Below are 24,506 nucleotides of genomic sequence, written 5' to 3' on the forward strand. Positions count from 1 at the left end.
GAACTTGTTTTGCAATTTTAACATTTCGCGAATTCCATAAAAAAATCCGTTGAATAGAAAAAAATCAAAACAACAAACACGTTAAAAACAAAACAAAACCAATCGATAAATTTTCAATCAACAAGATGCAATCAGAAGCTTTAACTATCGACTATACGAAACAGTCACACCAGCTAACAGAACTAGAGACAAAAGTCTTGATTCAATACCAAAATTTGGCGAAAAGACTAAACCATTTGGCACAAGTTATAAATAAATTAATAAATCAACCATCAACAAAATTACTTGAAAATTTACAATTGATTGAAAGTAAAATATCATTAGTCTTTACATTATTCAAAGGTGCGGTTTATAGTTTATTCTTACAACAAGAAGGAATGGAATCTAATGAACAACAACAACAAGAATCATATAATTCAGAAAGTTCTATGAAATAGGTTCTAAACATTAAAGATAACAACTCTACCATCAATACCTGAAGAACTAACTTTAGTTAATTCATTAGAAGAACCTTGATAAGGTCTTAATTCAGTGATTGTATTTTGATGAATAGTTTTCAAACCTGAACCATTACCAGATAGAGTACCTTTTAAATCCAATTGTTTAAACATATTCAAGGCACTTGTTTCACCAACAGTTTTATCATCATTTTTATTTGGATCATCAATGGCACCTGATTGGACCCAATTTGATTCATCACCTTGGAAAACAACTAAATGACAATTATGACCAGCTGCAATGATTTCATTTTCATTTTTGAAAACAAGAGATTTAAAAGGTAAGAATGAAGTACTTACACTTAAAATACTCTTTGGAGGATTATCAACACCACCTGGATAAACAATAGTTAATGAAGAATCATGAGCAACAAATCCCAAGACATCACCACTTGGACTAAATTTAACATCATGGATCCAACCACCATTACTACTAATGAAATCACCACATAAAGTTTGGAAAGGTAATTTTTCACCCCAATAACTAGGTTCAGGTTTTGTATCAATCCCTTTAATATACCCTGAAAACACTCTTGCATGACCATCTGTAGAACCGGCAGCTAATAAAACATTATTTGGATGCCATGAAACTGACAAGATTGTAGAACGTAAAGGTTTTTTAATATGTTTTGAGATCCACCAATCATTTTCTTGTTCGAAATAACAAACACTAATGATTCTAGCACTTGAACCGACAGCGAATTTAAATCCATTTGGTGACCATGCAACTGTAGTGGCAGCTCTATTAATTCTTAATAATACTAAAGTTGGTTTATATGAACCATCAGATAAAGGTTCCCAAACAATAGCATTACGATCTTGAGAACATGTAACGATTCTACCATGGATTGAAATATCCACAGCAGTGACTAATTTATCATGATCTTTTAAAATTGTAATCAATTTTGGTGGTGATTGTTTTAAATCATAAATTTCCACATTTGTTTCATTAGTTATTGCTAAAATTGTACGATCTTGATTAAAACAATGGGATTGAATTGGTTGATGATGGAATTGGATGACTTTTGGTTGCGAAGACATGATTGGATTGTACCAGGAGTTCCACTCTACTGATGTAATTGAATTTGAATTGAATTGAATTGAATATTGGTTCAATTTGATGTAAATTGTTCAAAAGGGGCCATTTCAGATTCGAAATTCGCGGAAAGGAAAGATAGGGTAACTTAATGATAATGACACGATTATTGATGGCTGTAAGGGGGAATATATAGGGAATTTAAATTAGGGATTGTATTTGATTTATAGTGAAGGTTATAATGATATTGATAGTGTGTATATGATTCCATGGTTATTTGTTTTTTAGAGTGAATCCTTCTATCCATAGTGGTGCCATTATCAACAAACCTTGTGTGGGACATAATTGAGCCTCGAGAGAATTTTTCACTTTAGAGAGAGTCTTGATTATGACGAGAATACAATTGAATGGAATGAATTAGTAACTAAGTAATCCATACAAAATACTCCTATCCATCTCATCTTTTATCAACCAATTCCAGTGAAAAAATCCCGTCTTTTTTTGACATGTTAATGCTTTTATCAGAGTCAAAAAAAAATCATTACAGATAATTAGGGTAAGCTCATCTCCAAATTATATATAGACCCACGAGTATCTCCTAAAAGTTTTATCAACCCATACTCAATCACACTATCAATTAAACAACAATGTCCAATGATAAATATGCCACACCATTATCTTCACGTTATGCCAGTGAAGAAATGTCCAAAATCTTTTCATTAAGAAACAGATTCTCAACATGGAGGAAACTATGGTATAATTTAGCAATTGCAGAACGTGAATTAGGTCTTGAAGTTATTACACCTGAAGCCCTAGAAGAAATGTCATCAAATTTGGAAATCACAGATGAAGAAATCGTTGCAGCTTCTAAAGAAGAAGCTATTGTTCGTCATGATGTTATGGCTCATGTTCATATCTTTGGAGAAACTTGTCCAAAAGCTGCAGGTATTATTCATTTAGGTGCAACTTCATGTTTTGTTACTGATAATGCTGATTTGATCTTTTTGAGAGATGCTTATGATGTTTTAATTCCAAAATTAATTAATGTTATTGATCGTTTAAGTAAATTTGCAGAAGAATATAAAGATTTACCAGTTTTAGGTTGGACCCATTTCCAACCTGCTCAATTAACCACTGTGGGTAAAAGAGCAACTTTATGGATTCAAGAATTATTATGGGATTTAAGAAATTTCGTTAGAGCAAGAAATGATATTGGTCTTAGAGGTGTTAAGGGTACAACAGGTACTCAAGCTTCATTCTTGGCTTTATTCCATGGTGATCATGATAAAGTTGAAGATTTAGATAAAAGAGTTACAGAATTATTAGGATTTGAAATCAATTATCCAGTCACTGGACAAACTTATTCAAGAAAGATTGATATTGATGTTGTTTCACCATTATCAAGTTTTGCAGCAACTGCACATAAATTTGGTACAGATGTTAGATTATTGGCAAATTTAAAAGAAATTGAAGAACCTTTTGAAAAATCACAAATTGGTTCAAGTGCCATGGCTTACAAGAGAAATCCAATGAGATGTGAACGTGTGTGTTCATTAGCTAGACATCTTGGTTCTTTATATAATGATGTTGTTCAAACTGCAAGTGTTCAATGGTTTGAAAGAACTTTGGATGATTCAGCAATCAGAAGAATCTCATTACCTTCAGCATTTTTAACCACTGATATCTTGTTGACCACATTGTTAAACATCACTTCAGGATTAGTTGTTTATCCAAAAGTTATTGAAAGAAGAATCATGGGAGAATTACCATTTATGGCTACAGAGAATATTATCATGGCCATGGTGGAAAAAGGTGCCAGTAGACAAGAAGTTCATGAAGAGATCAGAGTGTTGAGTCATCAAGCAGCAGCAGTTGTTAAACAAGAAGGTGGTGATAATGATTTGATTGAACGTATTAAAAACACTGAATTTTTCCAACCAATCCATAAAGAATTGGATAGTTTATTGAATCCAAAGACATTTGTTGGTAGAGCACCAGAACAAGTTGTTAAATTTTTAGGAAATGATGTTAAAAAGGCTTTGGAACCATATAAGGAATTTATTAGTGATGAGAGTGTTAAATTGAGTGTTTAGGATTGAATGTATTTGGATTAATTGAGTAATTAATTGAGTAGCTAAGTAATGAACTAATAAACCAATCCAATAACTAACTAATTAACTAATGAACCAATAAAGTAACCAACTAACAACTAAATAACTAACTAACTAACTAATTAATAACTAATTGAAAACTAACTAACAACTAACAACTAACAACTAATAACTAATAACCTATTAATTATCAACTAATTCTTCCCTTTTTATTACACATCACTTTTTATTTATTCCATCGTAAAATTTGATCAACTGAAATTCTTCTCGAAATTTTAATTTTTTTTTAGAAACTGAAAAGAAACAAAAAAAAAACAGCCAAAAGATTAAAATAAATCTTCAACAAGGAACTAAAAAAACAGATTAAAATCAAATCAAATCAACAAGAATTCTATTCTTATCCCATCGTTTAATACTCAATATCAACATCATAGCTCACCATCATCAAGGGCCATCTTTTTTTATTCATTTCATTCACATCCGTTTTCATATACCCATTGATTCATAATCACATTCCACAAGGGATAATTACATTCGTTACACAATAGAATATCCCAAATGTCAACTCCCAGATCAATAACAATACCACTGTTCATAGTGTTGATAATACCCCTTTATTACTTCATAAATAGTTTCCATTGGCATTCACATTCGTTTCCTCAATATTTAGATAAAAGGGATCAAATAGATTCAACAAAGATAATTAATGAAATTATTAAAAATTCCCAACAAGTTCAAATAAATAAGATTGTGGAGAAAAGAGATGATATAAATGGGAATAATAGTTCAAGTGTTTTCTCAAGTTCATCTTCATCATCATCAAGTTTCATTCCAAGTTCTTCTTCATCAAGTGCTTTTTCTTCAAGTTTTGTAAGTAGTTCATCAACTTCATTATTTGATAGTTCAAGTTCAAGCGAGTGGAGCACAGCTAGTGCTTCTAGTTCAAGTTTATTTGAATCAAGTTCATCAAGCTCAAGTTCAAGTTCATCAACTTCACCAAGTTCAAGCTCATCCAGCTCATCATCTTCAAGTTCAACCTCTCCATCATCATCATCAGATCCAACAACCTCATCTTCATCTACAACATCATCAGACTCCATAACAACATCAACATCCGCATCCACTTCAATAAACGACCAAACCACAATAATAATCCAAATAACCACAACAATAACCAACGGTAATGACCACACCACCTCTACATCCCATTCCACAGAGACCTCAACACCAACCTTATCCTCAACATCCACAAACGGTTCAAATAACAGTGGTCATTTATCCCGCAAGAACAAAAACATCATTATCGGAGTTGTTGTTGGGATAGGTACACCATTAATCCTAGTGTTTTTAGGTATATTATGGTTTAAATATAGAGGGAAGAAGAACTTCCTCAACAGTGAAGGAGAGATTGTACAAAAGGAGAAAGGACCGGGAAAGATGATTGATGATGAATATTTCGATGATACTGTTGTCAATGGAGATCATACAAATGGAGATTTGATTGATGATGATACTGTTGTTCAGAGAAATGCTCCTGTTAATCGTGCTGTTAATTTTTAGAGAGAGAGTTGGGTTTTTTTTGCATTGAGGTTTACATGAATAGTAATAAAGAGAATATATGTATTAATGAGATGATCTATGTAGACTAGATGTTAGTTATATGTTGATTGAATTAGATTGATTAATTTTCCATGGGTTATTCAAATCTTCAGATACAGATATTCCTAAGCTATGATCAGAGTATTAAATCACACGGCACTTCCTATATTAAATAATATTGATTAGGTTAAGCTCATCATCTAAGAATAACCCATAGAAATTCTCTTTAATTCACTTACAATTCGAATCTTTACTTAATCGATTATGAAGCGGATTCTGATCAGAAAAAGAAAAGAAAATTTTTCTTTTATAGTGAAAATTCAAAAAAATGTTGATTACCCTATTAAGAAATAACATATTATTTTGATCTATATTAGGGCATTTTCTTCATTCAAAATATAATAGTCAAATGGATTAATTTGTTTTATTGTTATGAAGTTTCATTATGATTCCCATTTCCACACTGAGTCCCATATAAACAGCATCAAATTCAATACAGAGCAATATCTTTTCTATACCCAAAAAAACACCATCCAATTAACATCACCTTCAATTAATACCCAATTAGTCTATTCAGGTCATAATAACTCTATAAACTCAATAGATATCTTGGATGATCAATTATTATCATGTTCTTCGAATATCCAAATACACAACCTATTACAAAATGAAGCACCAATAAGGAAATTTTATAAAGATGACCCATTCAAGATCAATCAAGTCATATTTTTAAATAATTCATTAATATCAAGTGTTGATGATAATAAATCATTGAAAATATTTGATTTAAAACAATCAACTACATTCAAACCTATCCAAACTTATTCCAACCCCAAGGATTCAATAAATTGTGTTTGTTATGATGATGATGGGTTTTTACTAATATGTGGTTCAAATGATGGGAATTTATATACTTATGATTTAAGAATGGGATTATTATACATTGATCAATTCCAAACTCCCATAACTTCAATCAAAGCACGGAATGGTGGTGTTTTAATAAATTGTTTAAATCAAGGATTGATCAAGTTTGATATAAAGAGTAAACAAAAGGTTGAGTTTGGAGGGATTGATAGATCTAATGATGAAGATTATAAATATGATAATGCAATACTAGAGATTGATGATGGGTATTGTTATGTTACAGGGAGTAGGCATAAATTATATGGGTTTGGTGGGTTGAATGATGTTGTTGAGATGAAGGGATCAGTTTTGAGTAGTATTGATCATTGTGATGGTTGTTTGGTTATAGGGAGTGATTATGGAGTAGAGAAGGTGAGGGTGAATGACTGATGAACTAATGAATTAATAAACTATCTAATAATAAACTAATATAGAATAACTAGATCAATATAATAATAGAATAATGATAAACTATCTCAATAATAAACTAATAGAATATCAAAATTACGTAATACTTCTCCTCATCAGTATTACCTAATCCCTTACATAATCTCCAGGTACTAAAAAATTTATTTTAAAACGGATCTTCGAACTAATTTCAGGAGAAATCAAAACAAAAGACAGAATCAAATTGAAATCTTGAATTTATAAAAGAATTATTAGGGAATAGATATCTAAAAGCTATCCCTATCAACTGCTATAGCGGTCCAGATCCCATTCTATACGTTCCTTTACATTCCACATACTAGAACCAAAGAAACAATGCCGGTATTTGAGGTGAGTATAAAACAAACAAACCAATATCACGGATCCCATACTAACCCTTTAAAGAACCTGAAGAACTTGATAAGGCATAAAAGTTCATCACCTGAACCTAAAAAACCATCATTACCCCAATATAAGGAACTATCTCCAAGATATATAATACAGGAACAGATTGGTGAAGGTGCTTTTTCAAAAGTTTTCAAAGCTTTTGATATTGAGTTGAATAAACATGTTGCTATTAAAATCATTGAAAAACAAGCAATGAATAAATCTCAAATAGATTCTGTGTTGAAAGAAGTTTCAATAATGAAGAGATTAAACCATCCAAACATTGTCACGATTTTAAATTTTATAAATAATGATTCGAAAAGTTTTATCATATTGGAATTATTAAATGGTGGTGAAATTTTCAACAAGATTGTCGAATTAACTTATTTTTCAGAATTGCTATCAAAACATGTCATCATTCAAATAGTCCAGGCTATAAAATACCTACATCAAGAAGTTGGTGTTGTTCATCGTGATATTAAACCTGAAAATTTATTATTTGATAAAATCCCATACAAACCATCCACTACACCTCCTCAACTTAGAAAATCTGATGAATCAAATAAAAAAGATGAAGGTGAATTCATCACAAACATTGGTTCCGGTGAGATTGGTGTTGTTAAATTAGCTGATTTCGGATTATCCAAAATATTATGGGACCAGGCAACAACAAAAACACCATGTGGTACTGCATCGTATACAGCACCTGAGATTATCAAAGATGAAGCATATTCCAAAGCTGTGGATATGTGGGGGGTTGGGTGTGTTTTATATACTTTGTTGTGTGGATTCCCACCTTTTTATGATAATAATCCTGAAGAATTGACTAAAAAAGTGGCTAGAGGTGATTATTGCTTCCTATCACCTTGGTGGGATGAGATTTCTAAAGAGGCTAAAGATTTAGTGTCTCATTTATTAACAGTGGATCCTAAAAAAAGGTATACCCCAGATGATGTATTGAATCATCCTTGGATCACTGGTGTAGAGAAGTTAATCACACCAGCTATTGATGCTCCTCATTTTAAAAGTTCAAAGGGGTTGACGTTTGAAGAAGTTATACCAAAAGTCAGTTCGGGGGAATTGAGTCCTCGTGCAGAAGCTATGAAAAATGCATTAGATTGTGGGATTAGTATACAAAGAATTGGTACACCTTTAAGAAAATTGGTTGATGATTACTTTGATGAAGAGGAGGAGAATGATAGTGATGATGATGATGAAGAAGAGGAAGATGATAGTGATAATGAAGATGAGGATGAGGATGATGATGATAGTTATACTTATGAGCATACTCATAAATATAGTATGAGTCCTTATCATTGTAAAAGAAAGACAAATGTCACTAGGTTTAAAGAAATTGAAGGATTCAATCTAAGATTTGATGATAATACATTATTAAACAGACGGAAATTGAATAATGAGGCAAAGAGATTGAATGTTAATTGAATGGAGAGGTGGGTATAAAAGAGACTTATGATTATGGTTATGGATATTATTATTTTTTTTATTATTGTATGCTGTTTTTTGAATTTTTGATTTACATTGGACATGAACAAGGGGATTAAAACAAGAAAAAAATGAGGAATATGATTATTTTATGACAACAACAACATGATATTATTATGGTATCACTTTATTGTACAATAGGATATTATTATTTGTATTGCATTTATTAAAGGGTAATTGGATTGATATTAAACAAAAGAGATGTAGACATTACAACAATAATGTACATTACAATCAATCTTGTACCTGAATATCTATCTGCAATCCCAAGTACAATACACCATTTAACATTAGTCTTAGCGTGAATCCGTGAATTACGATAGTCAGATCACGTGCAGGAAATTCGCGAATTATTTTCAAGAAATTATAAAAAAACTATCGTCGACGTTAATTCAAAAAGATTTGAACTATGGACAACCAATATTTCTGGCCTGTGGATTAAATTCTACCTCTATTTTCACCTGTTTGCTTATACAGTAATTATGATGTGATCTTGCAGTAACGTACATCAAAAAACATCGAAGAGACAAAGAAGGAAACTGTCTTATACTCTCCTAATCTCGTTGGTTTTATTATAACCCAGTTTGGTCACTGGCTTCTATTTAAGCCTGGTTCCATGGTTCCATTGGATTATTTAGCTCCTACAACAGATTTTTGTTTATTAGTTATTTCACAACCTATAAGGTGTACTGTGCTTGGTGAGTTAATCAATGTTAATTTCAGTCAAATGGTTGAATATATTACACCGTATTACTAACACCATGTCAATATAGTGAGTTATGATTAATGGATATTCAAATCATATTCAAAAACATGATTTCAAAATCAGTCTTGTCAAGATTATAAGTACATTCTAGTACTTTCAAGTTGAAATAAAGTCCTTTGATTGAAGAATATTGTTTAAACCACATTTTCGCTTCATCAATGGTTCTTTTGAAATTCAATACATTTTTTTTTCCTAACAACATCAATTGTAAGTGAAATTTCAATTATCTCATGACTATAATTACAAGGCACTAGTTAAGTTCTTTCTACTTCCTTAACATTGATAGATGTCCACTAATTACGTAATTGCTTTAGTAATCTCGCGATTCGAAAGTTTGGTTTGGTGAAAATTTGGATTGATCAATTAATTACTTTACTTTTGTCATTCCTAGCTTTCTTTATTAAGCAGTTGTTGCAACTATTTGGCGTAGGTAAAATTTTCAATGCTTTCAAAATGATTGTCACTAATCCAAACCGATTTGTTAGCCAGTTTGACCTGATTTTTAAGATATTCCAAATTAGAGCAGTGCAAACGTAGTTTTGAGTGATCTTTTATCCGATTGTTTGTTCTCGCTGGAAATCTGACAGCTTTTTTGATTTTGCTTTGTCAGTTCTATGCTGATATGTTCTCCATCTGAAGTCGATTGCCAACGGTTTTGTTTATCTCATTTGATATTTGCTGGAAGATTTCACAAAGTCTTGTTGATTGATGTTGGACCTTTTAATCAAGATTGAAATCATAAAGATTATTATCAAATACATTACATTACATTGATTGAAGTTTGATTGAAGATAATGTCATCAAGGATATATGTCATCATCAGTTTAATACAATGTGATTACTTTTTTTTCAATCTGAAGTAGTAGTGTTTCCATAAAATATTAAGATATTATCGTTCATAGTCGGTATAGCCAACGTCAGTCCCATATTTTACAGGCACTATATTTACTTGATTTGCATTCAACAGCTTTCCTAATGTGAATCATTAAAATATCACCACCCTAATATGACTATTAAACAATCTCAAATTGTACGTCAAGACTCAAGACTCAATGCACCAAAAGAACAAAAATCGCGAAACTCGTAATTTTTTCTTTGACGTACGCGCGACGTCGTTGAATTTAAATTTTATCCTTCACTAACTTCTCATGAAAATTGATACATGAATCAAGGTTTCGATGAAAGCACATGCACTTATGGAACAGGCTGTGATGTTTTTAGTACATTGTACAGTGATTGATTTAATTCAACTCCCAACTGACAATCATCTTTATTAACAATGAACAATGACTATTTACTTTCAATTGGAATAGAATTGAATGCTATATGGAGATCAGGCACAAGGAGATTATGCTGATGAAGTGATCGGTTCATAACCATGAAAAATTCCCAGTGTCTCTTTTGATTATTTGATGCTTCTGCAAATGTCGCAGTGAGAGCAATCTTTGACAACATCTCCGAAGGATTTGTATGTGTATTCTCAAATAAGAGTCCATTGAACAGCTTGGCCATGTACCCTATATCCAATAAATATCATAGGAATCAAAGTTTCCGTATTGTTTTAAACATTCTTATGTGGGAATATATATAAACAATAAGCTATAAAAATACTGGCCTTGCTTTTCATTCTGATTTCATCACCATCCGGTCCTGTTCATTTATACTAACCTCTCTATAGAATTGAATTTGAAACTTGGATCCCTGTATGATGTATCGCGTCTATAGATGGATATGTTTAAATGGTTTCAATAAAATAAACTGAATAAAGGCTTTGGATTGAAGAGCATTTCAACTGCTTGCTTCATCTTGATTCTTTTACAATTCAGTGCTGTTTTTTTTATCAAAAACCTACGTACTTTATATACTGTAGAGATGTTATATCATCTGTTCATTTACGATTGCAAAGAGATACAAGACATATGTTGAATATAATGTCATAGATTTCAATTATTTTGTTTAATTATACTGACGTCTCTCAACCTCACCAAATTGATTGATTCATTACTCCATTAACTCAAATCTGCACAATAACAAGTGTAAATAAGCTGCTTTTTTCAAAATTTTCAAATCTGTTTAGTTCAAACTCAGATTAATCATTGTATTTGTTAATGTGGTATATTTGGAATTTTTTAACTGCTTTTTTTACCTAAATGGGGTTCAGAGTTTCTTTTCAAATGCACGTTACAATTTGAAATATCTAGGAATCACTAGCTACGTGGTTGGAAAATATGTTTATGTGTTACACTAGCTTTTGCTTTTTGAATCCGCAGTTAATATTTTGTCCATATGTAAGTCGTTCAAAGTAAGTAATGGTTGAGTTTTGCGGTACAATTCAGAATGGCTACTAACCTCAAGAAACAAGTCTGACCTACCAACATGATTTGGTTTTCCTGTTCATGATTATTTGAGCAACTTGAGCTTTTCAGTACTCTGGTGAATATGGTATACTGAGAGTTCCCAGTTGCTGTTCTTTAATTGAATAGATATTCCCATTGATTGAAGAGCATTGATTAGAGTGCTTGCTTCATCAGAGAATTCCACTGTTCAAATATACAAATCATTTTAATTAATTCACAATTACGTAGATTAGATTAATTACTAATTGGCTCAACATAGTCAGCGGCTAATCCTAAGGTGGGCGGCTAATTGGTGTATAAATTATTCAATATTCAATTCTCATTTCCATCTTTTAATTCAATTACACGATCAAAACTCTTTGATTTTATGCTCGTTGGAACTTAAGCAGTGGTTTATACCCCAGGTATGCATTTCATGTTGTAACATCTCGATTAGGTCTACGTTATTGGATAGCTATTAGGAATTCCCACAATCGATCGTTACATTCAAAAGACGATGAAACATCAACATTAGATTCATGATGGACATTGTGATTATAAGTGAAACAATGATTAATTTGTTTTAACTAATTATGATTATTTATATTTTATTAATTAATACAATGATTGAGCAGATGGCGGATTCTTCATTGGTTAAAAGTCTCTTAACCATATGAATCTAGTCGTGTGCTTCTATTCCAGTTTAATTAAAAGATCTTTGTTCTTTGTAGTTGAGTCATCTTGTATCTACTGTATTTCGATTAACAAATATTTGATACTTCAGTTAATGAGTAGATCTTTGAGGTTGCAAAGTGGCTCTTCATATTGATTAATTCATCAGGGCGTCATAAGCTTCGTTTGGAGCATACCTATACAATTGCAGTATTGTCATGATTAATATCTTTTTCCTTCTTGTAATGCTCATGATTGAAAACTTTGGCTGATCATAAGTAATGGATTAAGGTGAAGCTTGATCGGCAAACAAGGTGTTCTCCCTGAAGGCTTATACTATTGTTCACCTCCAGGTAGAAGTAGTGCTTTTGATGTTGGTAATTTTAGGGTCTCTTCTGCAATCAAGAAGGTTCAGAGGAGACCAGAGAGCTTGAGGTATAATATAGAAAGGTTAGAATATAATAATTCACATTTCTTGTAGTTCAACTCCCATTTCAACTTAGATTTTAAATTATAGATATTTCCAGACACAAACAACACTCAAGTTCTACTGATCTTTGAAAATATTTATCTATGATGTATCTTTCTAATCGTTATATTATATTCGTTATACTCACCTTCTATAAAACACTTTCATTCTCATCATCAATACTGAAAATATTCAAATCACTTTTAAAACTCTTTGCATAAACCAATTTCCCATTAGGCAAATCATTAAACTTAACACGATCTTCACCTTCTTTCAAAGTTTTCACAATACCTGCATTTAAATGTCTTTTACCAACACGATAAAGCATAGTATCTTCATCTGTTATGATTTTCCAAAGTTCATAATTTTTACCATTTGGAACTTCAACATCATCAATCTTGTTAAAATTATGAGATTTTGTATTTATAATAGGTTCAAATTCAATATTTGGATACAAAATCCTTGGAATTCTTTCCCAAACAGGTTCATTCAACAATAAATATAACCCCTCCATTATTAAAACTCTTGAACTTGAATGAATAACAGTCCCAAATTGTTTTGGATCATGTTCCGCATGATTAAAACTTGGAATATAAATATCAGGTATATCAGAAATCGCAGTCTCTAGCGCATCTATACCCTCTGCCTTGATCTGTAACGTTTCATTAATATTCTCCACCAATTGAACAATTAATGATGAATCAAACGTGAATGGTGAACCACGTCTTGCAATTGCAGTCTTGGAATCTTTAAATTGATGTAAAACACGTCTTGGTAAATGAAATCCATCCATTGGAACAACTTGTGCGAATTGGTCTATTGAACTTTCAACACCCGTGGACTTTTGGATCTTTATAGCTGTATCATCACCACCACGACCTCTAACTATACTAGTCGTCTGATCAATAACATTTAATGTGGGGGTATAATTCTCATCTTCGACATCTATTTCAACTGATTCATCATAACTGGGTAGTTTTGTATTAACTTCACTTTGGAAATGACCATCAATGTTTGGCTGCTTCCCCTCCTTGGTGGATTGATTGTATTGTATATGTCTTTCATTTAAAATATCAACAACTCTTTGGGCAATTGTTGATTTTCCTGAACCTGGGGCACCTATTAATAATATCAAGATTCTATAACTATTTGAACGTTCAAGTAGTCTCAATGTCCTATTGGCTAGATCTGTATATGTTGAATCCATCTCAAATTTAATATTCATTAGGTTTGATATGAGGATCTCTCCTTGTAGTTTATGAAAAGAATGTTATGGACAAGATGATGATGAACTGATGCAAATAAAACAAAAACACTATAGCATGAAAACAAAAACAACAAACAGTAATAAATATGAATGACTTTGAATCTTATTCTCCAAGTCAGTATATCCCACTCTAATAATCAAACTACACAACAAAATTCGAGTCCGAATACCTCAAAGTTTATACCTTTTTACAATTTCTCACGGGCCTTTGTCAACCAGAATCGGACAGGCCACGACTTTCCGGTTAAACGTCGAGATTATGTAATGGTGGGGCTAAAATGGTTTCTAGACTGCCTAATTTGGAAGTGAAAAGAATTTTTGATGGGGATAATGTAATTACGAGGGTATATCATGTGACTTTACATAGTTAAAGAAATTCCCGGATTTGATGAGAGGTGTAATTTTCGTTCAATTTGAAAGAGTCAAGATGTGATTTCACAGTGTATACAGATCTGTTTTAATTGAATTATCCCTGGTGGATTGGAAAAGTTTGTGTGTTGAGAATGTTTAGAGCATTAAGATTAGCTAGTCTAAGAAACATTAGCGTATCGGCTAAAAGATTCGGTTCAACTTTAGCATTTATTGAAGCTCAAGGTGATGTTATAAGTTCAGCTTCATTATCAAGTTTAACAGCTGCAAAGCAAATTGGTCAACCAATTACTGCTATTTTATTCGGTTCAAATGCTAAAAATGCATCCAGTGCATTGAATAAGATTGATGGTTTAGATAAAATCTTGATTGCTTCAAATTCAGAATTTGATCATAATTTACCTGAATTTTTATCACCAGTTATTTCAAATTTAATTAATGAAACTTCTTATGATTTTACACATTTTATTACACCAGCAACTGCAATGGGTAAAAACATCTTACCAAGAATTGGTGCGCTATTAGATGTCCAACCAATTTCTGATATAATTAAAGTTGAAGATTCATCAACTTTTATAAGACCAATTTATGCAGGTAATGCTTTAATTACTGTTAAATCAAATGATTCCAAAAAATTAATTTCTGCAAGACCTTCAGCATTTGAACCAATTGGTCAAACTTCTGAAAATTCATATCAAATTGAAGAAATAACACCAACTTTAGAAACTTTACAAATTGAATGGGTTTCAGAAAATTTAGTTAAAAGTGAAAGACCTGATTTATCATCAGCTAAAAAAGTAGTTAGTGGAGGTCGTGGTTTAAAATCAAAAGAAAACTTCGAAACTTTAATAACACCATTAGCAGATGCATTAGGTGCAGGTATTGGTGCTACAAGAGCTGCTGTCGATTCAGGATTTGTTGATAATTCATTACAAGTTGGTCAAACTGGTAAAGTTGTTGCCCCAGATTTATATGTTGCAGTGGGTATTTCGGGTGCTATTCAACATTTAGCAGGTATGAAAGATTCTAAAACTATTGTTGCTATTAATAAAGATGAAGAAGCTCCAATTTTTAATGTTGCTGATATTGGATTAGTTGGTGATTTATTTGAAGTTGTTCCTGAATTAACTGAAAAAGTTAAATAGATGAATGCAATTTTTTATTAATACTATACAATTTTCGAAGGGTCATGATGATGATGATGCTCATTAAAAGAGTTTGTAATTGCTCTTTTACGTTTTTCTTTTAATTTTTGACGTTTTTTATAATCTCTATTGAATTTAATCTCTTGCACTCTTCTCTTCATTTGTCTCTTGAAATCAACAATACTTTTCTTGATAAAACTCCAAGTAATCAAGATTAATAACCCAACACTGAAAGGTATAGCAATTTTCCAATAATAACTAACATTTTCCTTTAAATCACCAAATGATTGGAAATTCATACCATAATATCCGGTCCAAAATGATAAAGGTAAGAAAATAACTGTGACTAATGATAATTGTTGCATTGCATTGTTTGATTCAGTGGAGATGGTATTGAAGATTAAACCAACTAAGTTTTCAATACTTGTAATCATCCCTTCAATTTCATCTGTAAACATTTGTGTGTGATCAGAGACATCCGCAAGATATAATGCTGCAGCTGAACTCATGAAATTTGAAGCACTTAATTCATTTGATTGTAGTTTAGTTTTAGAGCTGCTTGATGATTTTTTACTAGAATGATCCTTCAAAGAATTAATCAATGCAGTGGTTGGTAATAATGATCTTCTTAACTTGGATAACTCTCCAGACATTAAATGTAATGATTGAGTATGCTTAATATCAGGATTTGTTAAAATGTCAACCTCAAATTCACTTAATCTTTTACGATATGCAGTGATGACAGGATATATAATATCCACTATAGCATCAATTATACTTTGAAGTAATACTGAAGGATCACCTGAAGTCCTTAGGATAGTTTCATCTGTGGATATACGACCCAATATAGCTTGTTCAATATCATCACCTGAACTTTCAAAAAATGATATAACAGTATTTTCCTCTTTCAACATAAAGAATGAACATTGTTCCACACCAACAAACAAGTCTCTATAACTTAATGGTCTATGATCATCCAATATTCTTAATCTTCTTTTGGAATAATTTGCAGGATAAAAAGTTTCATTCAATCTTCTCATTTCATGGGATTCCGATATTTTTTCACCAAGCGTTTGTTCCTTATGTTGATCATTAAATTTTTCATCATCATCTTTTTCTTGTTCTTCATCCATATAATTGTATAAATCCATTTTCTTCAATATTCTATTCCACCAAGAATCAAAATCTTTAGGTTCATGCTTTTTAGTTCTAACCAATTTAATCAAAGGTAGCACCCCAAACAAATGACCCGAATAAATATCTGTCTTTGTTCTCTGTGGGATATCAATCATATCTTCAATAGCCAATCTATGCAAATCATAATGTTCCCCTATAGCTGCAATAGCCTCCCATGATAATCCATTAACATTAATCCAACGAACTTGAGCCCAATCAGGACGTTTCACTTGCAAGATTTTCTTAAAATCAGCAACGCTTTGCTTTGATTTAATATCATACTCCATTGAATCATTCTTGTGTAAATAAAAATCACTATCAGTTTCCACTTCAATAGTGTTTAAAATATTTGAATAAACATTAGTTCTCTCAACTCTATACCTTCCTTCACTATAATCAACAACTGTGATTGCCGAACCGATTGAACCTATAACAACATCAGTTGTGTTTATATCAATACCTGGTTCCCAACTAATACGTTTCTTTGCAGCAGTGGAACTATATGCAGATTCTGAATATTTTCTATTCTTCTTTCTTGCACGATGTTTTCTCTTCCTTATAGGGAGTGCACCTGTGGTAGCAGCTGTAGCATCAGTACTTGAGCTAGTATCAGGTACTGGGACAGCAACTGGTGGAATATTTGAAGTTGATCTATCAAATAAATAATTATATCTTTGAGATTTTTTAGTTGATTTTGAACTTATTGATTCTCTATCTGAAAATTCTTGATCACTTTCACTATCAAAGTTCCAATCATGTGGTAAATTTGGGAAGTTCGGATCACCAGAGTCATAGATCCTAGGCATGATTATATTATGATCATGTGGGTGATGATTGAATGGTTAATGCTGAATTGAATATATTGAATGGAGTTCTTTATGTCAAGTTTGCCCATAAAGTTTTAATTGATGTTGCTCAAGCAGATCGTTTTTTTTAACTCAAGGTGCTTTGACAGGAAATTTAAGGCTGTATTAAACGATTTTTGAGTCTTTTCAATCGATCTATTTAAGATTTGATTTATGAGATCTGGATGTGGATCTGTTCCAATGGAATCAAAAATATAACCAAACTTATAAAGTCTGTTCAAATGTTCGAATGTCGAAATAGTATAAAGTTTTCGATGTTTTCGACATACGTAATTAGTGACCCGTCATTAAATGGCAGGCATGAAAGTATTCCGAGGCCTAGATCACGTGCATGTGTTTTGACCCCCGAAATTCATTCCTCACAAAAAGGCACAACTCCATAAATCAAAACTAGTGTAAAAAGGTTTCCTAATATTCACAAACAATATCTCAAGATCTCAATTGAATTCCCAATATATATGATGCTACGAGTACTCAGACCAATTACTCGTCATTTAACAACCCAACCGCACCTCCCATCCACCTCATTAATACTTTTCAAACCAACCTATAAGAATTCACATAATAATTCAAAAGATGATGAATCATCAATAATACAAAATAAAAAGGCCAACATGGGTAAAATGGTGGATTACCTAACTGAGATATTACCAAATGCCCTACACACCATACCAGACTCGTCATACTTATCTGAAAATATTATCTTAAGGGTCTCACCTACAGTTTCACCAAATATACCAATTTTGAAAGGTCGAGTTAGTTATATCACGACATTAAAAGCAACACAATTCATATTGATTAATTTTTTATTAAATCCTCAAGTTAAGCTACATATAACAGATATCAAACCGCAGTTGAACCAAGGTGGTGATTTCGTAAGGAATGGAGATTTATCAAATTATTATGGGATGTTTGAAAAAAGTGACAAGATTATAATTAAATGGAGGACATGTCTTGATGATTGTAATCATTTAAAATTGAAGAAATCAGGGTATGCATTGAAAGGGAGTCACATTTTGGAAAAATTTGATATAAAGAAATTGTGGAATCATGCGTTGGGGAATGATGAAAAAAAATTGAGTGAGTTTAATCATGGTGTTAGTAAGGTTGATGATGATAGTACCGGGTTTGAGAGGATTATTTATGGTATTTTTGTTTTTGAATTGGATTCAAATTGTGAAAAGATTATTGTTCATAATGTGGAAAATATTGAAATGTATGATAAGAAGGATTATATTGATGATGATTTAGGTAAATTGGCAAGGGTTTGATCGAAGGTTTGTAAATAGTGGTTTTATTTATTTGTATATAATCTTGCATTGGAATGAATATATTTATGATATTAGGATTAGTGTAAACTACAATTTTTGGAATTGGATATAATTAACATTGTATTATATCCTTGGATATTTCATCTCAATGAGAATCATTAATAAATAAGGTATGCAGATGTAATATGAATCATGCAATTGTTGGGGTCATTATCTTTTTTTTTTCATAAGTTTTTTTTCATAAGGTCTAGTAAAAAATGCAGTGCAATAAAAACAATAAAACAGAAAAACAATTGAAAACAGGAACTAAAAAAACACAATATTCTAAGTCATTAAAGTCTAATACCAATCAAAATCATGATATTGTAAAGGTGTTCCACCAAGCATTGTTGGTGTTGTAGTTTGGTGGGGTTGTTGTTGAGATTTTTGAGGTAATTGGTTATTGTTAACTTGTTCAAAGTTGAATGTAACCATATTTGGATCAATTTCATCAGCCCAAGAGAAATTATTTGGAAATGATGAAGTTAGTGAAGGTGGGAATTCTGGGAATGATAATGATAATGATTGTTGTTGTTGTTGTTGAGGTGGTTGTGGTTGTGGTTGATGATGTTCAATAGATTCATCCATACCAAAGATGAATGATTCATCAAATGAAATATCCTCTTGTTCAATCTCTTGATCAAAAGTTAAACCAACATTAAAATAACTATTAATCAATTCTAAACAATGATCAATTGATCTATTTTGGGGATTGATTTGTAATAATGATAACACAATTTCAAACCCATGTTGAGTTAAATTTGGATAAATTTTGAATAAAAATTCAGGATCTTGTAAAAATCTTTTAAAACCATCATCTTTTAAATTTGCAATTTTAAAAGGACATGAACCAAATAATGTATATAAAATTGTGATACCAAAAGACCAATAATCAGATTTGATTGAATCATAAGAAATCAAATGTTCAGGGTTTTTAGTTTTTTTCAATTTGAAAAAAGTTTCAGGAGCCATATATTTTTCAGTTCCAATACATGGATCAAAACATCTTGAACCCACGGTGGCTAACCCCCAATCAGTTAATTTAATTGAACCTTTTGAATCAATAAGGATATTTTCAGGTTTAATATCACGATGATAAATACCTTTCGAATGAGCAAAATTCATAGCATTTGCCAATTCTTTTATAAATTGTTTGAAAAACACTAATGAGCCATTTTTAAAATTTGGATTTAAATGGTTATTTATGGTCTTCAAATAATCATACAAATCACCATTTGAACAATATTCAAAGATTAAAAAATAATAATCTGAAGTTTGGAAATGATTTAATAAATGACAAATATTTTCACAAGTTTGACCCAGTTTTTTCAAAATTGAAATTTCATGTCTAGCTATAGCTGAAACACCTTTATTTTTCTTGTACATTGATTTTATAGCAACTTTTTCATTAGTATAAGTGTCAAGAGCAACGGAAACTTTCCCATAAGAACCATCTTGAATGTTGTTTAGTTTAAGATAGCGGTTATTTAAGAGGACACCGTTTTCATAAGCAATAAATTCATCAATCTTGTGATGGTGTTGTTGTTCTTGTTGATGATGCTGGTTAAGGGTATGTGGAGGCTGTATGTTTGTAGTGGATTCCACGGTGTTCATTTTTTATTTCTTGTTTCTCTATTGTCTCTATGTCACCTGGACACCTTTTGGCAAAGGATTTGAATCTAGCTAGCTAATGGGGATGGCTGATGATGGTGAAGTTGATGGTGAAAGAACGTCCAAGTGGCGAAATTGCTGATATTTGTATTTTGGGTATCTTATCTGATGACTCCTCCAAAAGAAACGTCGAGATGTTCCGGGCGGGAGTGGCGAGTGACTCGTGACGGGAGCCAGGCGGAGGGGCTAGGCAGGGCTCCAGGGCCCAGGCGGGGGCTAGGCAGAGGCCTTCTGGGGCCTTCCAGAGAATTCCATGTGACGTGTTGCGATAAGGCGATAAGAAGGGAGAAACATAAACAGAGATAATAGGGAAGATAATAGGTAGACATAGTTAATGGTTAATGAATAATAAAGAGCAAGAACAAGTTATAGATAATAGACAATAGTTTACTTTATAGATAATAGAGAATATAGATTATAGTATACTTAATACCTTAATAGATACTTAATCCTTAGCTCACCCATCGCCACGGCCAGCCCTTTCCTCATCCCTGAACAGGCTTATCGGCTTATCGCAATGTGACAGATGTGGCATAATCCATTTGGAATATTTACATACGATGGTACAATTGCAGGTATTAATGATAGAACAGCTACTCTATCATTCGTGACTCATAGCTACTCATCTCTTCATAATATCAAATCATTTATATACCATATTAACCATAAAAGAATATATCAATCAAAGTACTGACTCCTTATTGCTCAAAAATCTCCATAAATACCAACACTTGCAATAACAAATCCAATAAAACTAACACCTCCAACAATCTTATTAGCTAAATTCAACTTACCCAACAATTGTTCCAATGATGTCTTGTTTAAATGAATTTCAACTTCTTTAGAAATTTCATCATCCTCTTGTTGTCCACCTTCATTCGAACTTGAATCATCTCCTAAATCTTTATAAACTGAATTATCCAATTCTGAACGAACATTTTCTTTAACTTTCTTCACATTAGATCCATCTTCACTTTGTTTAAAACTATTAATAACTTCATCCAATTTAAAATATTTAATTAATTCACCTCTTGTTAAAATCCCATAAATTATTGAACTTAGAGGCAAGACCAATGAAGCATAAATTAAATAAGGATGTTTAGATCTTAATGGTGCCTTAAAATAACTTAACTGGAACGCTAAAGATGATACACCACCTATTAATCCCAACAAGATACTATTTTTTTGTAATTTAGACTTTAAATTTGAATTAAATTCATTAAAATTTGAAATTGATGTACTTTGTAAAACATGGATTAAAATATCATAATTGGTGATATTTGAAGTAATGATACCGGTATAGATACCCAACGTGGTGGTACCAATGACTTTAGTAACTGCTAAACAAACACCCATTGTATAAAATTATACGCTTTTCCCCGTTTGATAACCAATGGTATTATATGTTTTTGCCTTCACTTTAATCTGATGTTTTTCTGATTTTTTTTTTTTGCGATAGGAATTGTTCGGGCAGATATTCGCGAATTGGTTCTGTACACGATACGAATGACAGACAATGCAGCTACAATAAATGTTTTACTAATATAATATCACAATTTTTATCATGGAAACATATAAAATTAAAGATTCAAAAAACACTCAGAACTAAAATGAGGTCTCTCAATAAACGAATAAGAAAATTAAAAACATTTTGTGATCAATCAAATAAGGTAAATAAATGACAACAACCCAATAACAAAACTTCCCATACCCATGACTCTATTAGCAGCATTATCAAAAGAGCTAATCACACCAGGGACACTAGACACTCCAGTGACACTACTCACAACAGTACCACCTTCTTGAGTTTGAACAGTTGTACCACCAGAAACTGGAGTAGAAACATCAGGGTTTAATGTCAATGTAGTGACAATTGGCTCAACAGTTTGAGGTGTGATCACAGTGGTACCAGGTTCACTCAACACGATAGTTTCATCACCGTTAGTCAAAGTTGTAGGTTCGGAGTTGATGATTGTTGTTTGGACGTTTGGAATTTCTCCAGTTGGGGTGAATGTAACAACTGTTGTTTCTGGTTGTTCAGGTTCTTTAAAAGTTAATGTTGTAACTTCAACGTCTTGTGGTGGGGCCTCTGAACCAGGTTGTTCTTCAACTGGGAATTCAACAGTTGTGGTGATTGGAGCTGTACCTGTTGGTGTAATAACAGTGATTGAAGAAATTGTACCATGTGTTAAAGTGAAAGTTTCAGGTTCATTAGCTGGTCCTGTTGGTGTGATGACAATTGGAACAGAAGTTGTTGAATGTGGTGATGATGGTGGGAATGAAACTGTTGTGGTGATTGGGTTTGAATCTGATGGCGTACAGGTAACAACTGTGGTTAATGTAACAATTGATGGATGTGTCAATGTAACAATTTCTGGAACTCCTGATTCTCCAGTTGGTGTGATGATTGTCACGATATCTGGTGGAACTTCTTGTGTTGGTTCTGTAATTGGGAATGTAATCACCGTGGTTTCAATATCTTCATTAGGTGGGAATGTTAATGTTGTAACAATTGGAGTTTCAGTTTCAGCTTCAACAGTTGGTTCAGTAATAGTGGTGACTATAGATCCTGAAAATGTTAAAGTTGTTGATTCAACACCACCATCAGTCTCTGGGAAAGTGATAACAGTAGTTTCTGGACCTGTAGGATCTGGATTTGTTGGAGTTAAAGTAACAACAGTAGATGATGGAGTCTCTTCTTCTTCTGATGGGGTAATTGTAACAACAGTGGTTCCTTCTTCACCTGGATTAGTTGGAGTGAAAGTAATCACAGTAGTTTCTGAAGTGGTTTCACCTGGCTCAGTAAAAGTTAATGTGGTAACTTCTGGAGTCAGTGTAGTTTCTTCAGGTTTCAAAGTAATTGTAGTAACTTCAATAGATGGAGTTTCAGCAGATGGTGTAACAACAATAGTGGTTGGAACTGAAGTAGTTGCACTTGGAGTCAATGTAACAACGGTGATTTCATCACCTTCATCAAATGTTAAAGTGGTAACTTCAGGTGTAACAGCAGATGGTGAAGGAACAGATCCACTTGATTGAGAAGGTTGTTCTTCAACAGGAGGGATAGTCAAAACAGTTGTCTCTGGAACTTCAATCTCTGGAGATGGTGTGAATGTAATGACTGTAGTTTCTGGGGTTTCAGGTTCTTCAAAAGTCAATGTAGTTTCCTGTTCTGGTGTAATTGTCAAGATTGTAACACCTGGAGTAACAGCAGTTGGAGTCAATGTAACAACAGTTGGGGCACCAGCTAAAGTCAAAGTGGAAACAACAATACCATTACTATTACCTGGAACACTTAAAGTGGTAACTTCTGGTTCATCTGGGAATGTTAGAGTTGTTGATTCTAAAGTTTCTCCTGGGAATGTTAAAGTGGTGACTTCTGGTGTTGGAATTTCTGGAGTTGGTGTAACAACAATTGTGGAAACATCTGGAGGACTACCAGAGAATGTAATAGCAGTAGTTTCAGTACTGTCATCATCAGAAATTGTTAAAGTAGTCACTTCTGGAACTTCAGGATCTGGGTTTGTTGGTGACAAGGTCAAAACAGTAGTATCTGGAACTTCAATTTCTGGAGATGGTGTAAATGTAATGACAGTAGTTTCTGGAACTTCAGGATCTGAATTAGTTGGAGTGAAAGTAATGACAGTAGTTTCTGGAGTTTCAGCACCGTTGGAGCCAGGTTCTGGAAATGTCAATGTTGTAACATCTGGTGCCACAGCAGTAGTTTCTGATTCTTCTGGAGTTAAAGTAATACTTGTAACAACTGGTGGAATTGAAGATTCTGGAGTAAATGTCAAAGTGGTAACTTCTGGAGCAGTGGCTGATGGAGGAATTGAAACAACAGTGGTGTCACCATCTGGAAGACTTAATGTGGTGACTTCTAGAACTTCAGGATCACTAACTGATGGAGTCAATGTAAGAACAGTAGTTTCAGGTTCTTCTGGAACTCCAGTTGTTGGAGTGAAAGTAATAACAGTAACTGAATCTGATGAAATAT

General features: G+C 32.4%; 12 protein-coding genes across 12 annotated transcripts; 7 read left to right on the top strand and 5 right to left on the bottom strand.

The window, feature by feature from the left end:
• Positions 1-170: 170 nt before the first annotated feature.
• On the top strand, positions 171-374 carry DAD3 (Dad3p; the record flags this gene model as incomplete). The annotated part of the gene is made up of 1 exon (XM_019180865.1): positions 171-374. A coding segment is annotated over one exon (204 nt), but the record flags the coding sequence as incomplete, so codon positions are not given.
• A 66-nt stretch (positions 375-440) lies between these two features.
• Positions 441-1,538, bottom strand: ARC40 (Arc40p; the record flags this gene model as incomplete). The annotated part of the gene is made up of 1 exon (XM_019181250.1): positions 441-1,538. One exon carries the CDS (start codon positions 1,536-1,538, stop codon positions 441-443), a length of 1,098 nt encoding a protein of 365 aa, XP_019040932.1.
• A 376-nt stretch (positions 1,539-1,914) lies between these two features.
• ADE13 (adenylosuccinase ADE13) lies at positions 1,915-3,845 on the top strand. Its single transcript, XM_019186653.1, has one exon. It carries the CDS (start codon positions 2,181-2,183, stop codon positions 3,624-3,626), a length of 1,446 nt encoding a protein of 481 aa, XP_019040933.1. The 5' UTR covers positions 1,915-2,180; the 3' UTR covers positions 3,627-3,845.
• A 200-nt stretch (positions 3,846-4,045) lies between these two features.
• Positions 4,046-5,247, top strand: WICANDRAFT_86654 (uncharacterized protein). The gene has a single exon (XM_019186062.1). The coding sequence runs from the start codon at positions 4,203-4,205 to the stop codon at positions 5,202-5,204; it is 1,002 nt and encodes a 333-aa protein (XP_019040934.1). The 5' UTR covers positions 4,046-4,202; the 3' UTR covers positions 5,205-5,247.
• Position 5,248: 1 nt separating this feature from the next.
• On the top strand, positions 5,249-6,536 carry WICANDRAFT_102611 (uncharacterized protein; the record flags this gene model as incomplete). Its single annotated transcript, XM_019180361.1, has 1 exon — positions 5,249-6,536. The coding sequence occupies exon 1, from the start codon at positions 5,676-5,678 to the stop codon at positions 6,534-6,536; it is 861 nt and encodes a 286-aa protein (XP_019040935.1). The 5' UTR covers positions 5,249-5,675.
• A 498-nt stretch (positions 6,537-7,034) lies between these two features.
• WICANDRAFT_18745 (uncharacterized protein) lies at positions 7,035-7,976 on the top strand (the record flags this gene model as incomplete). The annotated part of the gene is made up of 1 exon (XM_019180805.1): positions 7,035-7,976. A coding segment is annotated over one exon (942 nt), but the record flags the coding sequence as incomplete, so codon positions are not given.
• A 4,880-nt stretch (positions 7,977-12,856) lies between these two features.
• Positions 12,857-13,912, bottom strand: WICANDRAFT_25162 (uncharacterized protein; the record flags this gene model as incomplete). Its single annotated transcript, XM_019181110.1, has 3 exons — positions 12,857-13,102; positions 13,187-13,555; positions 13,784-13,912. 3 exons carry the CDS (start codon positions 13,910-13,912, stop codon positions 12,857-12,859), a joined length of 744 nt encoding a protein of 247 aa, XP_019040937.1.
• Positions 13,913-14,475: 563 nt separating this feature from the next.
• AIM45 (Aim45p) lies at positions 14,476-15,486 on the top strand (the record flags this gene model as incomplete). Its single annotated transcript, XM_019181266.1, has 1 exon — positions 14,476-15,486. The coding sequence occupies one exon, from the start codon at positions 14,476-14,478 to the stop codon at positions 15,484-15,486; it is 1,011 nt and encodes a 336-aa protein (XP_019040938.1).
• Positions 15,487-15,674: 188 nt separating this feature from the next.
• Positions 15,675-17,225, bottom strand: WICANDRAFT_18693 (uncharacterized protein; the record flags this gene model as incomplete). Its single annotated transcript, XM_019180802.1, has 2 exons — positions 15,675-16,891; positions 16,979-17,225. Coding segments are annotated over 2 exons (1,464 nt in total), but the record flags the coding sequence as incomplete, so codon positions are not given.
• Positions 17,226-18,130: 905 nt separating this feature from the next.
• On the top strand, positions 18,131-18,775 carry MCO32 (Mco32p; the record flags this gene model as incomplete). The annotated part of the gene is made up of 1 exon (XM_019180898.1): positions 18,131-18,775. A coding segment is annotated over one exon (645 nt), but the record flags the coding sequence as incomplete, so codon positions are not given.
• A 762-nt stretch (positions 18,776-19,537) lies between these two features.
• On the bottom strand, positions 19,538-20,338 carry FMP48 (protein kinase FMP48; the record flags this gene model as incomplete). The annotated part of the gene is made up of 1 exon (XM_019180979.1): positions 19,538-20,338. A coding segment is annotated over one exon (801 nt), but the record flags the coding sequence as incomplete, so codon positions are not given.
• Positions 20,339-20,831: 493 nt separating this feature from the next.
• Positions 20,832-22,144, bottom strand: WICANDRAFT_86656 (uncharacterized protein). The gene has a single exon (XM_019186063.1). It carries the CDS (start codon positions 21,863-21,865, stop codon positions 21,215-21,217), a length of 651 nt encoding a protein of 216 aa, XP_019040942.1. The 5' UTR covers positions 21,866-22,144; the 3' UTR covers positions 20,832-21,214.
• Between the last annotated feature and the right edge of the window lie 2,362 nt (positions 22,145-24,506).

The sequence above is a fragment of the Wickerhamomyces anomalus genome (genome assembly GCF_001661255.1).
Source record: "Wickerhamomyces anomalus NRRL Y-366-8 unplaced genomic scaffold WICANscaffold_1, whole genome shotgun sequence".
Taxonomy (NCBI): Eukaryota; Fungi; Ascomycota; class Saccharomycetes; order Phaffomycetales; family Wickerhamomycetaceae; genus Hansenula; species Hansenula anomala.

Excerpts from the sequence above, each read along its gene's own strand:
- ADE13 (XM_019186653.1), top strand. The coding sequence starts at position 2,181 with ATGTCCAATGATAAATATGCCACACCATTATCTTCACGTTATGCCAGT.
- WICANDRAFT_86654 (XM_019186062.1), top strand. The coding sequence starts at position 4,203 with ATGTCAACTCCCAGATCAATAACAATACCACTGTTCATAGTGTTGATA.
- WICANDRAFT_86656 (XM_019186063.1), bottom strand. The coding sequence starts at position 21,865 with ATGGGTGTTTGTTTAGCAGTTACTAAAGTCATTGGTACCACCACGTTG.